At 41.7% G+C, this 16,396-nt stretch overlaps 1 protein-coding gene across 4 annotated transcripts in view; it reads right to left on the bottom strand.

Annotated features, from left to right (window-relative positions):
* TRANK1 (tetratricopeptide repeat and ankyrin repeat containing 1) overlaps positions 1-15,956 on the bottom strand; it is a 50,115-nt gene extending 34,159 nt beyond the window's left edge. For 3 of the 4 annotated variants that reach the window (XM_068670669.1, XM_068670670.1, XM_068670671.1), the window contains exons 1-5: positions 15,709-15,956; positions 4,177-4,311; positions 2,518-2,641; positions 1,765-1,915; positions 616-734 (exon numbers count right to left, since the gene is read on the bottom strand). In XM_068670669.1, coding sequence (XP_068526770.1) covers positions 616-734; positions 1,765-1,915; positions 2,518-2,641; positions 4,177-4,311; positions 15,709-15,719 — 540 coding nt within the window. In that variant the 5' untranslated portion in view covers positions 15,720-15,956. Of the gene's footprint in view, positions 1-615; positions 735-1,764; positions 1,916-2,517; positions 2,642-4,176; positions 4,312-13,351; positions 13,422-15,708 lie in introns of all 4 variants that reach the window. The other variant, XM_068670672.1, reaches the window with a different exon arrangement.
* Between the last annotated feature and the right edge of the window lie 440 nt (positions 15,957-16,396).

Here is a 16,396-nt window from a genome sequence, read left to right as displayed (position 1 = left end):
GCAACTTGTACCAGTGCTCTGTCACCCCCACATTGAAGAAATACCCTCTCATATTGAGCCAGAATCTCCCGTGCTTCAATTTGTGCCCCTTGCCTCTCATCCCCTCACTAGGCACAACTAAAAAGAGACTGGCTATATCCTCTTGAGACAGTCAATACAAGATAATAGGATTAAAATAAATTATCCTTCTGATTTTCTTAAATATTCTGGCTTTAACAACAGTATACTTCCACTGAGATGCTCCTCTATTTGTAGGTCTTTCACAGGCAGCTTCAAAAATCCACCTAGCCACACAGAACAAAAGGACACCACTAATAAACACATATTTCTCCCCTTAACGTCTTTCAAGAATAAACACCCCTAGATAGCACAATTACATAGACAACAGCAAGAGACGAGCAGGACCCTTGGTTAATTTATCCTTTTGAGAAATTATTTTCAGGAGTTATTTAGCACTAGGAGTATTTCTGAAGTCTAAAAATCAAGCATTTGAATGAGGAAATACTTTTTTTTCTTTTCAATTTAAAAGTAACACAAGCTTACCCTGAACAGGTACCAAATGAGTGCCTATTACACAGCAATACATAACACTTGTTTTCACAGGGACAGACTTACCCGCCACTTTCCTTTCTGGGCCAACTTTTCCATCACTGCTTGCCAAATCAGTGCATTAAACCTTACACTGAAAATATAATCATATGCAGGGTGAAAAGTTGGTGGAAAGACTCGTTCATCTGCAAGAAGAAGCATTTATGGAAAGTTTTTAATATATACAGAGCTTTTAAAGTTGCTGTCTACAACTAAATTAGTTCGCTGCACGTGGACAGTTTTAGTACTGATTAGTGCCCAGAAGAATGCCAATAGGGAACACAAATCTGACTTATTTAACACTACATGCCTTGGCCACTCAACTGAAATGGTGCCTTGTTACCAGCAGCTGGTCTTCATTAAACACAGAAAAAAATAAAACCTGCCCTCAAGAAACACCCCTAATTTCCACAACATTGTAAACTTCATGGTGATATTGCCACTAGTAGATGCTGCTAAGCTAATCAACATCCTTAATATGGGGCTGAGTTCAGGTGAATGCAGCACAGGCACAACACAAAACCTTTTGGCACACCTCCAGGTCCCATCAAACAAAGCTTGCAAACCAAAAAAAAAAAGCAAACAAGAAGAAACTGAGGAGAGAAGGGAGACATACAGCAAACATTACGTGAAAAAAAGCACATAATGGCAGAGAAAGGTCAAATTCTTTCTTCCCGTTGGTGTCCTTTATTAGCTGAGGGACAGTCCCCCACAGGAATACACTACACGATGAGCTTAAATTTAAGCTATCTTCTAATTATTTTCAAATCTACTTAGCTAAAAGGAAAAGCAGAGTGGTTTGCAGAAAAACTAAATGAACAGAAAATTCACTAAAGCCTTAGAGATCTGGAGCTCCGCATACCCAGCTTTGGCTCCCTGGCTCTGAATTTTAACCTTTTCTAACTGCTCTACAACTGATGTCTTCATGCAAGTTAACACATTTTCCCGCACAGTGATTTGGAATCACTGATATTTGCTGTATGCAAATGTAACAAGTTTATTCCATCCTTTTAATTAAGCTACTCAACATATTCATAATTTCCAAGCAGACCTGTGGTGCTGAGGGCCAATTAAATGATCAACAAGAATGCTCTACAAAGGACTTGTGTTGTCCCCATCACTACTGAAAGGCTTAAAGTTTTAGGCTCTAAGATTAAGGTTTTAACCAGAGCTTACCGTTGACACTTGTGAATATTCCTGCTATAAAATCAGCAACCTGAGATTGATCTACAGAAGCATTCAGAAGTATCAAACCCTTATGAAACATAGAAATTGCCTCAAAAGAGTTTGACAACATGATCAATGAGTGGCCAGCTCTGTAATAAGCCTGAGGGGGAAAAAAAAAAAAAAAAAAAAAAAACACACCACTGTTAGGAAAATACTCAGATCTTGATCACATTAGATCAAGAACGTTCAATTCAATTATTCAATATTGAATAATAATAATAATTCAATAATTACGCTATAAAATGGCATGTACTACTAGTTTCACAGCTTCTCAAACATATCCAAAAAATGCAATCAAATCCCTTGTAATTCACCATCTGCTATTGATGTCATTGCAAATACTACAAAAAATGATAAATATTATCTATTATATCTAGATAAATATTATTTACTATACCTAGATAACTAGAGTAATAGAAAAATTGGAAAATAACTAAAGGATGAGAAGATATACCATTAGCAATTATGGACTTTTTTGTTGGGATCCAGAAAGAAACAGCAAGCAAAAGAGAGCTGCTTCATTTTATTAGAAGTACTACTACATTAATAATTCTGATGCTCACGTGGCAGAGCCACACACTGATTCCATGATTTTATGCTGTATTTGCTTAGCACATCTTAAAAACAAAACAAGAAGCAGATACTGACACTTGTTTTAAAATGTAAGGCAGGCAAAAACAGACAGCTTAAACATCTGAATACCTTAACATACTCTGGATTCCAGCGTAAGCTCTCAAAAGCTGAACACATTGCTTCTCTCCATTTACCGAGATTGTACAAGGCAGTTGATTTGTTGCAGTATAACACAGCTATGTCCTCAGAACACCTGAAAATACGTTACCAGCATAACTGCTTATTCAATTAAAAAAGGATGCAAGACACTTTACAGATAGCAACAAGAAATAAAACCATCACCCACCTAACAAAATTGGAGAGAAAAAACAGCTGTAGCAAATAAAGATCATTTGAACAACAGCTATAAAATCTTAGTGACATTCTAAATGATATTTAAGTGATACCCTGGTCCCCTTTGAAGCAGAAGACCAACCCACTGAAATACCACAGTATGAGCTGAACTCAATGATCCATGTGCATACCTTCCAACACGGTATATTCTATGTTTCTAGAAGGATTTAGAGACAGCTTAGACCATCTAGATATACCTAGATACTCTGTTAGGTTTGTGGCCAAGAATAGGAGAAAACAGACATACGAAAGGTAGAACAAATGCTAAATATAGTTAGATCCAACAAAATACAAAAGCTATTTTACTGTATCAGAAGCTGATGAAGTTAACAGAACTATTTACATTTATGCCAGTTAACAAAATAAATGTATTTTGGAGAACAGAATATACTAAAGTACATGCATTTGAATGCGAGAGAGCTTCTGGAAACAGCTGCCCAAAACTTACAGAACTACAGACCACAGGGTACTGGGAAGCCTGAGAAGCCTATCTTGCCTGAACTTAAAACAGTATGTAGCGTGGTGCTGCATCCTCCACGTTATTCTTATCTACTAACATGCACTCAAAAAAGTTGTTTCAACTTCACCAGAGATGTTCAGAGCACACTCCCGCACATGAGTAAATCCAGCCAAAGCAACCTATGGCAAAGAGAAGCCCAGGAGCAAAACATGCGAGAAGACAAGTTAATGCTTCTTGGAAAGTGGAGATGGCTTCCTAAGCTCTGTCCTTGCTTGGTCCCACTCCCCCCATATGCTCTAGGCTGTGTTTTACCACCCTGAGTCTAAGGGCAAACAGTCAAACTGGCTGGTGTTAAATAGGATAAACATAAGTGCTAATACATGGCAGCAATGAATATTTAATAGTTAACAATATGCAGTTATTTAACCACTAATAATGTTAGCAACTGATGTTTACTGATGACAACAAGCACTTACTATTTGGAAAGAAACATCCAAAGAACTCTTTGGCTAAAAAGTTTGAACAGATCTTAGAATACTAAGAAAGTCCAAATAAAAAAGTAACCTGCATTAATTGTTTTAAAAATAATTCATGACCCGTGGACATGACCAGTACCTCATAGAAGCACAGCAACATCAATCCACAATATCAGCTTCAAACAGAAGTAATTTAACACAAACCAACAAGGATATGGAAAATTAATTTGAGTTTTAATTATACTAATTTATAATTAATATTTATATAAAAGCATTCAGATATTGCTAACTTATCTCCCACATACACATTAAAAACAATTCCTCTTTAATTATAAAACTGCAATACCAAAGAGTGTGACAAAAAATACAAGAACATCAAGTGTCAGGGAAAGGAACGGTTTTCAGTTAATTGTAGTACTGTACCCAATGGTTCACATCTGGTAATCAAAGAATACTTACAGGATCCGTTGCCTTATCTGAATAAGCATATGCAGAGCTTGATCATACTTTCTGATGGCCAAAGAGTAACTTCCATTTTTAAAATCCTCGTTCCCAGCTTTTTTCATAAACTGTGCATATTGCATGGCATCCATGCTAATTGTGAAAGAGAAAAAAAATAAAATCAAACAGCATTGATTTGAGACACTTCTGTTCCCAAAATCCATTTAAACTTTTGCCTTAGGAATTGCATATTTGAAAAAGAAGACAAAAAAAAACAACTTTTTGTTGCAGTTGGAATAATAAAACGCAACTCATGTGCTAACCTCATCTTCGCTGTTGATATCAATTTCCCAGCTATTTTTTAATCAACGTCGGGCAACCAAATCTATTACTGGAACACATTTTATTTTTTTTTTTGTTTAAGTCTTGCGCTCTTTTTAAAATTAAGATTCAAAATTATTTACGTGTGTAAATATACGTTAAATGCTGGAGGAAGAATCTGAGATAGAGTTCATATATTTCAGAAACATATGAAGCTATGTAAGTTATTTACTTTTTATTTATCTTTATGAGTTTTCCTTTGTCTGGCCTCTCTACCTAGACATTTAATAATCCAGTCCATACAAGACTGCTTTGAAACTTGATTACTACAATATAAGTATATTAATAGTGCATGAAGACCTTCAATCGAATTTTAAAAAGTTATTAATAGAACCTGGAGAAATTAAAGGTCGGAACACGCATCAACTGCAACTGACTGAGAAAAATATTTCATAATTAAAATTGTAATGCCAGGTTCCTCATAAAAGTAATCACATTTTCCAGTAGCTGGGTAAACAAATACAAATGGAAAAGTAGCTACATGTATGTGGAGAAAACGTCAAGAAAACAGGTGATAAAATAGAATGCTAAGGCCTTGAATAGAATCATTTGTCACAACTGGATTTTATGTTTAAATGCCACTTCCATTACCTTTGAATGGCTCTATTAATCTCACAAATCTCAGTATTAGCAAGTAAGATTAAATCCCCAAGAAGGAATGCACAGGTTTATTTATTATCCAAGTACTAACAGGTGCAGAACAAAACCAGTATCAATCTGTAAACCACTAACAGAACCTGTAAAATCTCTTCATGTAAACCAAACTAGACGTGTCTTAATATATGAGCCTGTAGACAAACCAAAAAATAATACTGACATTTTCTCTACAGCACTTCTCAATGAAGCGAATGAGGACACAGAATCCAGGATAGTCGAGACCTGGAGACCTTTTATTGTTCCAATCCAGATCTTATATAGCTTCTGACCCAGCTACACGTGCTGCACGTGGCCAGCACGCATTGTTACAAACTTCTGATTGGTGCATTCCTTTTGATCATGTGTAGCCCCCTCTATACACCCGTAGGAGCCTAGCAACTTCTTCTTATTGGTTCCCACTCCCTCTCATTCTGCCTGGTTACCACTCTATGCCCTTGAGTAACCTTCTTCTTAACCCTTAGTGCACCGCCATATCAATCAGCTCCAGTTTATCACCGAATGGGTCACCCATAATTCCCCCTTTTTTTTTTGTTTCTACAAGCCAAATCGTGCACAACAAGTGATTAATCATTTTTTTCAAACAGTGCAACAGGCATGGTATAACTAGTATAACTGCAACAAATATGATAAGCAAAATAATCGCACCTTTTACCAACTCCGTTAGCCACCTGGTTATTCCTAATCCCTTTAGCCAGGACTCTAGTCCCAGTGAGCTTGTTGTTAGCTTATCAGACAACTCATTCATTTTTTTACTGTTGACCAAAGCTACAAGCTTTGTTTGTTTGTAATTTATCTGGTAACAGAATCCCAACCAAGCAGGTCATGAACAGATTGTCTGTGCTGGCCATCGAGAGACACATGTGGTCCTGTCCCATCATGTTGGCAAGGGTGACCCAAATGTTTCATCTGAGCTGGATTGAGACCCAAGAGGCACCAAAACTGCAGAGCTGAAGGAGGGCAGTGATCTCAACCAAGGCCACACACCACGGGCTGGCACCCATCATGATCACTGTCTTGTAGAGGCACAAGCATAACCTTATCCCCAAGTTATTAGGTGGTATGGTTCTTCCCCCCCCGCCCCGCTATCCAAGTTCGCATCATAACCATCACCTTTCATGTTTTAACTGATGTTAGTTCTGATTCCATTGTTTTAAAATGCTTAATAAGGGGTGATACATCTTCATGTTGAAACATAGATTACTTTAGCTAACTTATTCTGTGGTGTCTCTTGAGCCTCCCCATTTTTGTTTTGCTAGCAGGTCCTTTATCGTGCTGTGGACTCATTCTACTATGGCTTGTCCTGTGGGTGAGTGTGGGATACCTGTCTTGTGCATGATACCCCAAGTGTGGAAAAACACCGTTGTAGAGTGGCTGACATATGCAGGTCCATTATCTGTTTTTATTTCTTTTGGGATGCCAAGGGCAGCAAAGGCTGCACAAAAATGTGCTCGGATGTGACAGCCAGTCTCGCCTGCTGTTGCTGTGGCCCAGGTTGCATGTGAAGAGGTGTCTATGGATACGTGAACATATTTTAACCTTCTGAATTCAGGAATGTGATTAACGTCAGTTTGCCAAATCTATAGGGAGGAGAGGCCCCTAGGATTCATGGTAGTCAGTGGGCCTGTCTGCCATTGACAATCTGGGCAGGTTTGGACTATGAGTTTTGCCTTTCCTATAGGGATGGCAAATTGTCTGTACAATACTTTCACTGCCTGGTGAAAGAATTGATGTGACAAACAAGCCAGAGATAGTGTATTTGGTACTGGTACTTACAATGCTATATTAGCTAGCTGGTCGGCTCAGGCATTCCCCTTACACCCGGTAAAATGGTGTGACTCCTAATATGAATTATGCAGTATGGATAGGCACATTGCTCAACAAGGAATAGCATTTCCTTGAATGCTGCAAATAATGCTTCATTCTGAATGTTCCTAATTTAAGATTAATTCATTGTAACACTCCCACCGCATATTGTGAATCTAACGCAATATTCACTGGGAGCCGATGCCATTGTTTAAATGCCAATATTAGTGCATGTAATTCTACTATTTGTGGGAAGCCTTGAATGTTTTCTATTACGTGAGTCATCTGGCCCCCTTGTTCCCATGTAACTACAGCTTTTCCATTTGCCCCAACCCATTAGTGAAAAGAGTTTGTCCTTGGACAGGGTGCCATCTATATAGGGGTTTAACCTCGAGTTGTACATTGTTATAAAAGGTGAACATTTTATGAGATGGGAGGTGCATATCTAATTGACCATCAAAACCCGAAAGGGCTGCTTGCAGCTCAATGCTATTCTGGAGGCACCATTTGAGGCAGTCCTTAACTATCAGAATAACAATGCTTTTTGGTTCCTCTCCAGCTATCTCTACGGTACATTCTCTGCCCTTCTTAATTAAGGCTGCAAACATTTCAATATAAGTTGTGAACGTCTTAGTAGGTTGATGAGGTAAGAACACCCATTCTAGTAACAATAGTGGATTCGCTGCAGCAGTATCCCATTGCATGATGATAGATAGCTAAAGGTTGTGGATTCTGGTTGTATATGTAGAACTGAATGGGTAAATTTTCTGCACGTGCTTGGCATTGTTGGGCTGAAAATTTTCCTCAACGTTGCTTAAAGCTACTCTGGCCGCATTAGTCATCTTTCGGGGCACATTAGTGTCCATATCCCCCTTCAAAAGTTCAAACAATGGTGCTAAGATTTGATTATATAATTGGTCTGTATTTCCTATAAGCTTCTGGACATCATTCAGCATGTGGATTTTCACTGTGATGGCTACATTTTGGGGTTTAATACTCTGTTGTAATATCTTCCAGCCTAAATATTTCCAAGGCGCCTCCATCTGGATTTTTTCTGGCACAATTTGTAACCTTCTTTGTTGCAACTTCTGCTGTAGAACAAGCAGCACTTCTTGCACTAAGCTCTCGGATGGGCCAGAGAGCAATGTATCATCCATATAGTGATAAATGTACACGTGAGGGAATTGCCTTCACACAGGGCTCAAAGCTTCTGCAACATATGTCTGGCATATAGTTGGGGAATTTTTCATCCCATGGGGTAGTACAGTCCAACAATATCTGTCCATGGGTTCACTCATGTTGATTTTCGGGACTGAAAAAGCAAATCAGGGAGCATCTTCAGAGTGAAGTGGTATAGTAAAAAAAAAAACAATCCTTTAAGTCAATAATTAGTATATTCCAATTTCGAGGGAGCATAGTAGGTGAAGGCAATCCAGGCTGGAGAGCTCCCACGTCTTCCATGACATTGTTTATCTGGCACAGGTCATGGAGCAGTCGCCATTTCCCACTTTTCTTTTTGATCACAAATAGTGGTGAGTTCCAAGGACTAGTTGTGTGGGTGATATGTCCTAATTCCAATTGCTCTCTAATAAGCTCTTGGAGTGTAGTGACCTCTTCTTGCTTGCACTGTTCTGCTTAGGGAACAGTTGCTTTAAATATTAACTGGTCGATTCTGGTACCCTTTGGCACAAGCACCGGTGGCAAGGGAGCCCACGCCATGGCTTGTATGACCCCTTCATAATCAACATCAATAACTCCAGGCAGTACAAAAAGTCCTGTTAAGGTGGTGCTTGACCGTCCCCACAGGAGCACGCTATATCCTTTACCTATTGGTCCCGTAACATTCAGCATTATTTTGCACATCCGAGTGTCTCAAAGGATGCAGTCCTCTACTGTGGAGACATCCAAACTGGCATTTCCTTGGGTTTTGACAGTGAGGTAGTCCACTGTAATATATTCGGCAAGGCCACTGGAGTGGTGCTCTGCTGTTGTTGTGGTCCGGGTGTCATCATTACTTGAGGCGGGTCCCATGAAGGCAGCCCACCCACAGCTGAGGACCAGGGCACTTGTGTCATTGCATGGCCCTGCCCCGCACTCCGCCTCCTGTTTCCCTGCCACAGTTGCAGGGACTGTCCGAGCCTAGCAACTTCATATTGGTTCCCACTCCCTCTAATTCCACGGGTTACCACTCTATGCCCTTGAGTAACCTTCTTAACCCTTAGTGCACCGCTGTATCAACCAGCTGTGTTGTGTTTTTTTATTTTTTAAATCACCGAACGGGTCACCCATACCTCAAGAAGAACCTGAAGCATTGCAAATCACTACTGTATCGTTAACACAGAGGTATTAAGAGGCATTCTGTGGATGACACTGCCTCATCTGCACATCTGCTCAGCTGGATGAAATGCACTACAATTAGGGGAAAAGCAGCACACACCTCTGAAGAGGCAACAGCAGAAGAACCATGTGCTGTGCCAAAGCTCAAATCAAGATTGCTTCAGGAAAAAGGTCAGTCAGAAGTTAGATCTTGCTATTTAAAGAAACAAATACTCTGTGATGATGTCTGCAATGCAAACATCACCTTACTAAATTTCCAAGGAAGCAGGAAAAACTGAGGAAAATTAAATACACAAATCAAATAATCACCTCATTGAGCAATGCACATGCAATACCTAGTTTAAAAATACTACTTATTGAGACAGCAAATTGAGTGTACTCAACTGTACCTGTCCAACCCATCAGCTGCCAGTGTCTCCAGGAGAATACCGTGGGAGACTGTGCTAAAGGCCTTGCTGAAGTCTAGGTAGACTACAACAGGCTTTCCCTCATCTACCAGGCAGGTCACCCAGTCATAGGAGATGAGGTTGGTCAGTCAGGACTTGCCTTCCATGAATCCATGCTGACTGAGCCTGATCCCCCAGTTGTCCCACATACACTGCATGATTGCATTAAAGGCAACCTGCTCCATCACCTTTCCTGAAACCAAGGTTAGGCTGACAGGTCTGTAGTTCCCTGGGTACTCTTTACAAACCTTCTTATAGATGGGCATCACATTAGCAAGTCTCCAGTCATCTGGGACCTCTCCCCATTATTTTTTTTTTATTTGTTTTTTAAATCATAGTTGAATTTCAACCCTGTTCTTTCAAGAAAAGTTATGCTCCTCCTTAGGGTAAGGTTTGTTGTTTTTTTTTTTTTTTAAACCTAGAATTATATTTAAGTAGACGATAAAGAAAAGCAAGATAAAGAACAATTAAAAATAAAAAGGTATCTAAAGGAAATTTAAAGGATTCTTTTCTCCACAATACAGCAAAAAGGCCCCCAGTTGCAACACACATTTTAAAAGGCCTTTTAAAGGCTTCATGCGATGAGACATTTTGGATCTGAGCTCCACGTTTTGATTCAGGAGGTCAAATTCCCCCCAGCCCCTCCCATGTGGAGCAGCAGGATTTCCAGCAGATCACAAATTCCTGTGCTTTTCCAACATTAGTTTGCCAGCCAAAACCTGAAACCATAAGTCATTTAAATAACCAGGATGTCTACTGTAGGCTTTAGCAACTACAGCTAATTTTGCAGACCCAAGAGATATACAGGTGTGCAAGTCTGACATCTAAATTAATTATCCAAAAGAATCACTGTACTGATTAGCACAGCATGACTTGCTGTTGCCTAACATCTTCCTGTAGCGTAAACATTTTTAATCCCAAACCAGTATACTAAGTAAGACCTATTACATTAAAGTCTGTTGAATGTGGCCAGCATTAAAAAACACATGACCTATTACTCTGCCTTCAGTTGGTACAAGGTCAACTGCCCAGATCACAAGTCCATCTGAATATAACAGATACATATATTTTGTGTGTGTATGTGAACACACATGAATAACAGATATTTTGAAAAAAATCAGACAAGATTATCTACTTTGTTGACTTATTTTTACAGCTCCTGAAGCCACCAGCACAACTCTGGCAGCAAAATGAAGCACATCCATTTATACCTGAAGAATTACAACACAAGATGATGCAGTTAAGTCAGAAACACTCTATTCTAGTTCATATTGCTATGTCCTGGTTTTGGCTGGGATAAAGTTAATTGTCTTCCCAGTAACTGGTCTGGTGATGTTTTCTGGACTTAGGATGAGAACAACACTGATAACACAACAGTCTCGCAGTTGCTGCAGAACAGTGCTTGCACAGAGCAAGGAGTTTCAGTTTCTCGTGTTGTCCTGCCAGTGAGGAGGCTAGGGGTACACCAGGCAGGGATGCAACCAGGACAGCTGGCACACACTGCCCACAGGTATGTCCCACACCATACTACATTGCTGTGCTCAGCAGTAAAACTGGGGGGTGGCTGCCACTGCTCAGGGAATGACTGGGCATCAGTGTAGTTTTTCAGCTACCTGCTGACTGAGCATCATTTGCTTTGTTTATTTTTTTTTCCTTCCCCTCATTCCTGGAGTGTGTGTGGGGGGGGTTAGTAAATATCTGTCATGTTTTGCTGCCTCCTGGGTTAAACCACAAAATGTTGCCAGTGGGCAAAATTCCTATGTACTTCAGGTGCTGCCAACTCTTAAGTTATTGCAATGGTTGGTGTTCCAAACTGGTTCGGTCAGACTGCCCTCACAAGCAGGACAATTCCAGGGGGTTACAATGCTACTCTTTGAGTCTCATTGATTCAGCTGATAAGCTTGAAAACCCAAATAGAGACTGCCCACAATCCCATGCCATTTTCGAAAAACACTGTGCTCTGTACACCAATCATCGATCCCAAGAGGCAAGCTTGTGCTTTCTGAACATCTGAAGTTGACAATACTGAAAACTTCATAAAACTGAGAGCAAACCTGAGCAGACTGTTTGTTTTATCTGTGTCCAGTTAACGTACTTTAATAAAGAAACTACATAAAGCCTCTGTAAGCCCCCTCCACTCCCTTTTTACTGCTGAGCCTGATGTGGTATGGCATGGTATCTGTTTCAGGTCACCTGCCTGCTTGTGTCCCCTCCCAAGTTCTTGCACACCTCCAGTCTATTGGCTGGGAAGGGGCAGAGTGAGAAACAGAGACGGCCTTGAGGCTTTGCAAACATTGCTCAGCAAAGGCTAAAACATCAGTTTATTATCAGAATTGTTTTGGTCACAAATCTAAAACACAGCACCATGCAGTTGTTACAAATCCCAACCAGACCCAGGATAACTGCTTGTTCCCAGAGAAAGAGCTAGGGTTGTTACATAGCCTTACAGCTTAGCTTTCAGTATCAACAACAAAAGTCTGGCTTCAATCCTGTGGCATTACCCAAAGGTAGAATAACAGTTTTATTGTTGAGGAACAGTAGCTTTCCATAATGGAAGCAAAAAGTGAAATAATGCTATCTGGGGAGTTCTGCATCTGAATTAAAGTAGTGGTTAAAAAGAGCATCCTTCCTTTTCTAGGAAACCCAACTTCTAAAGACTATGCATTCCTCTTTTAGTAATGCAGAGGAATAAATGATTCTTACTCTTTCCACCCTAACCTAACAGGCAGACACTACCAACTGGCAACAGGCAGGGAGGAAAAAAAGAGGGGAAAAAAGACCAGCAGTAAAGCAAACAAGCTAGATTTATGTGATAAGCATTCGGTTTATTCATGTTTTCTCAACAGGCCTTGGGGCTCACATTAGCTATTACCTGACAAGAGCAGGCTGGCTGTGAGAGCACAGTGCCACCACGAAGGCATCGCCATGTCACACTTTACTGCCACATGCCCACGACTGACACTCTATGTCCAAGTGTCCATCACCCAGATAAAGGATGACACATACACTATGTCCTGGTATAGATGCATGCAAATGTCAGGGCAGGCCCCCCCAAAAAAGAAGAAAAACAAAGGGTGAGAAGGCCATACCTTGAGAAGTCTATGCTCTACCTGCTTGCCAGTTTTATTAACCTTTCTGACAACAGCAGCTACCAAATCCATATTTACAGAAATTTCCCATGAACACATACAGGCATAAAGCCAACAGTGAAAAGCAGAAAAAAAAATATATACTTCTTACAGGATCTTCCAGTTTTCATCAGATGCAGAAGCGATGCACAAAAAAACATCTTGAAACTGCCTGTGCTTTGAGAAGAGGCCTTGAAAGAATGGCAGATAAAAGAAATACAATTTCTGCAATCAGTATGAATGGGTTAGTGCTGACCAGCCATAACTTGACATGTTAAGAGACCTCATGCAGAAGGAGGGAAAGAAGTTGAGATTTTTAGCATTGCCATCCTCAAGTATCCGTTTGGTCTGGAGAAGTCATACTGATGTTTGTGAATATCCAAATATGTTAATATGCCTCACAAAGACTGTTTAAAACTCTTGCAGCATACATCGGCTCACCTTGGAGAAGCTGGTCATCCACAAACCAAAAGCCTATCAATAAGAAAGCAAAGCGCTTCCTCATTCTGCCCTGCAAAAGAACAACAAAAACTTGTGACTCATTACCTTTACAGATCACCATCAGTTCTGGAGGAACCCTACCACCTTTCCATCCTTCCAGCAGCCACGAGCACAACACAGTACTGAGCCCTATACCAAGCCAGGGCATACCACAGGACAAAACACATCTTGCTCAGGGACCCAATTTCACATCAAATCCCACACCCAAGTGCTGCACCTGTGGTTGAAAAGTCAGCTGTAAGACTTCTCACTTCTGTGGTTTTGCTTACTAGAAACACACAAAGCAGCTGAAAAGATGAAACGTCTGACTGTGCTCTAGCTGAGCTTTCTCCTGGAAACCAGCACAGTAGTAAAGCGCTGGCTGCAGGGCACAGGCATGGTCAGAAACAAGACATCCTAATTGACATTCAGCACACACTCCCCACATACCATTCAAGATATTAACAGAGCATTGAGGCTCCTGAGCTAATCATATCCTGGTACGTACAAGGCAGATAAGGAGATGTACAGTCTGGGTGAAACAAGTGGAGCAAGTGTAATACAAGCACGGGGAAACTCCCACTGTGACCAAGGGCCCTTCTCTGGGCAGGGTTGGCCTAAATGACCTCCTCAGGTCCTCCTTGTCCAGATAACCACCATGCACTGGTTTCTATTTAAGCAAGCTATTATAAAGCAATTATTACTCATAACTACACCCAGCTGCCTGACATCCCCAACCCCTCACACACCAAACACACATGTAGCTGACCCCGCCTAGCAGCCCAGTTCCTCTTCAGAGGATGACTAGTAACAAGATAACAGAAGTGGGACCCAAGTCCAGTCAGTAGCACTGGGTCAGCCCTGTCAGCTTGCAGCAATCCAAGAAAAACCTCAAGACAAGGATGCCACTAAAACATTACCAATAAATCCTCCAGAGGATGGATCTATGGTCACTTTGCCTGCAGACGAGGTGCTAAGGCCTGGAAGCAACATGGCAAGGCAATGGAAATCATAAGCACGTCACAAGAACAAGACAAACTTCCCAGATCCCATCCCAGGGAAGGAAAGCAGTGCGCACATGCCAAGACAGCAGCATGGTACCTGCTTTAGACCCTGAGCGCTCGCTGTGAAACCATAGCTTTACACCCATGAGCTGTGCAATAGAAACCTGAAAGACTGGATTGTTACAGACTCCTCGGAACTTCCTGAGCTCATCCTTCATTACATAGGGTGCCTTCACGTCATCGAGACTACATCCCATTTTGGGAAGGCTCTCTGGAAAAGCTACAAGAAAAAATAACACTACTGAAAGATGGAGAATCACAGCTCCCTGTTTATAGGCAAGACCTCAATGCATCACTAAACAATTCAGTGTCACAGGTCCTGAGAAAAGGCCATGATACACCATCCTGGATTTAACGTACTATCTCTTAACACCCTTCCTCCTTCCCTTGCAGGCTGAAGTCACACCCAGCACATGGGGATTTGCTTTCCTTGAAGACTGCTCCACATCTTGTACTGGCAACAGTTTTGGCCTTGCTCCCCAGCATATCCTGTTTTGCTAAGGGAAAATAAACAAGCTGTTTCTTTCAGTTTCAAATTACCTTCCCCTCTTTGGAACATATCAGTAAGAAGGTACACCTCAGGGAAACAATGGTTAAAGCAAGTATGGAGTTATATTTTCAAGAAAAACAATGTGTAAGCATACGTGTACTTACAAAGCATCACCACTTCTTTATGAAATGTAAAAAGGACTGGCATCTCCCATTTTGTGGGGGAGAAAAAGTGATGCAAATGAAACATGTTCAAGATTCTATCTAGAAAGTGCCATTACTAGTTTATAAAAAATAAAAGTCACCACCACAAACCCCTCACAAAACAGCAGAAACTGTTAATCCTGCTTCCTATCACCTGAACCAACAACGGTCTTGAAATCCCTCATCAAGCTGAGCAGTCCAAACCCTAACCCCTATCCCAGCAAGATGTATTTACACTGCTGCAGCTGTTTACTCATCCTGGCAAGGCTCCTGTCATCAAACAGCAGTGACCCTATAAGAAAGCAAAGGGAACAAGTAGTCTCAGTATTTGCTTTGTATAGATTAGCTCAGGATGATGTGACATCTGGAATAGAGAATTAAAAAACAAAAAAAAGGATCTCCTAACACCAATGTTTCCAAGCTCATGGCACAGACTGCAGCCACCGCTTGCCAAGTTTTGCTGCATGCAGGTATGAACAGCAGTAAGAAACACTGCTTTTTGCACGTTTTCCCTGAAAACGCAAAGCCCCTTCCCAGGCGAGCTAAACCCATTCTACCAACCTGAAACTCATCTCTCGCGAACCAAGCGATAAATGCAGCAGCTGAGAAAGCTCTTCTTCCCTCGGCAGCACGCCCAGCCCCCTTTTTGCAACACAGAAACCTGGCAGCAACCCTGCTTTGCAGGGCGAGGGGAGCAGCTCATCCCAGCTCCCTTCCACTGCTCGGGCACCGCCGTACGGCACCGTGCCCGCAATGCCCCCCAGGGTAATAGCGCTCCACCGCCCGCTTCTAAGCGCAATGGCTCCGCCCGCGACCCCGCCCTGCAGCGTCACCCGGCGCAGGCCGAGCGGAGTCCAGGCCTCACCCCCGTGCTGCCCCTTCCAAGGCCTGGCTGCCCTCTCTGTGAGGAAATCCTGACACCCAGCCCAGCCCCCCTGATGCAGCCCGGGGCTGTCACCTCGCGTCCTGTCGCTTGTCATCTGAGCACGGAGAGCGACACGCTGCTCCTGGCTGCAGCCTCCTGTCAGGCAGCTATGGCGAGCAGGGAGCTCTGCCCTCAGCCTCCCTCCCCTCCAGACCGAACAGCCCCAGGTCCCCCAGCCGCTCCTCACACCTCTTGTATTCTCACCTCTTGTATTTCTCACCTGGGGGGGGCGGAAACGGCCACACTGAGCACAGTACTCAAGGTGCAGCCTCACCAGAGATCAGTCAATAATTCACTTTCCTGTGTAACCAAGTGTCACAACTC

The sequence above is a fragment of the Anas acuta genome, chromosome 2 (assembly GCF_963932015.1).
Source record: "Anas acuta chromosome 2, bAnaAcu1.1, whole genome shotgun sequence".
Lineage (NCBI taxonomy): Eukaryota > Metazoa > Chordata > Aves > Anseriformes > Anatidae > Anas > Anas acuta.
The sequence above is the reverse complement of the archived record's forward strand: the minus strand, read 5'-3'. Positions and strand labels throughout refer to the sequence as shown.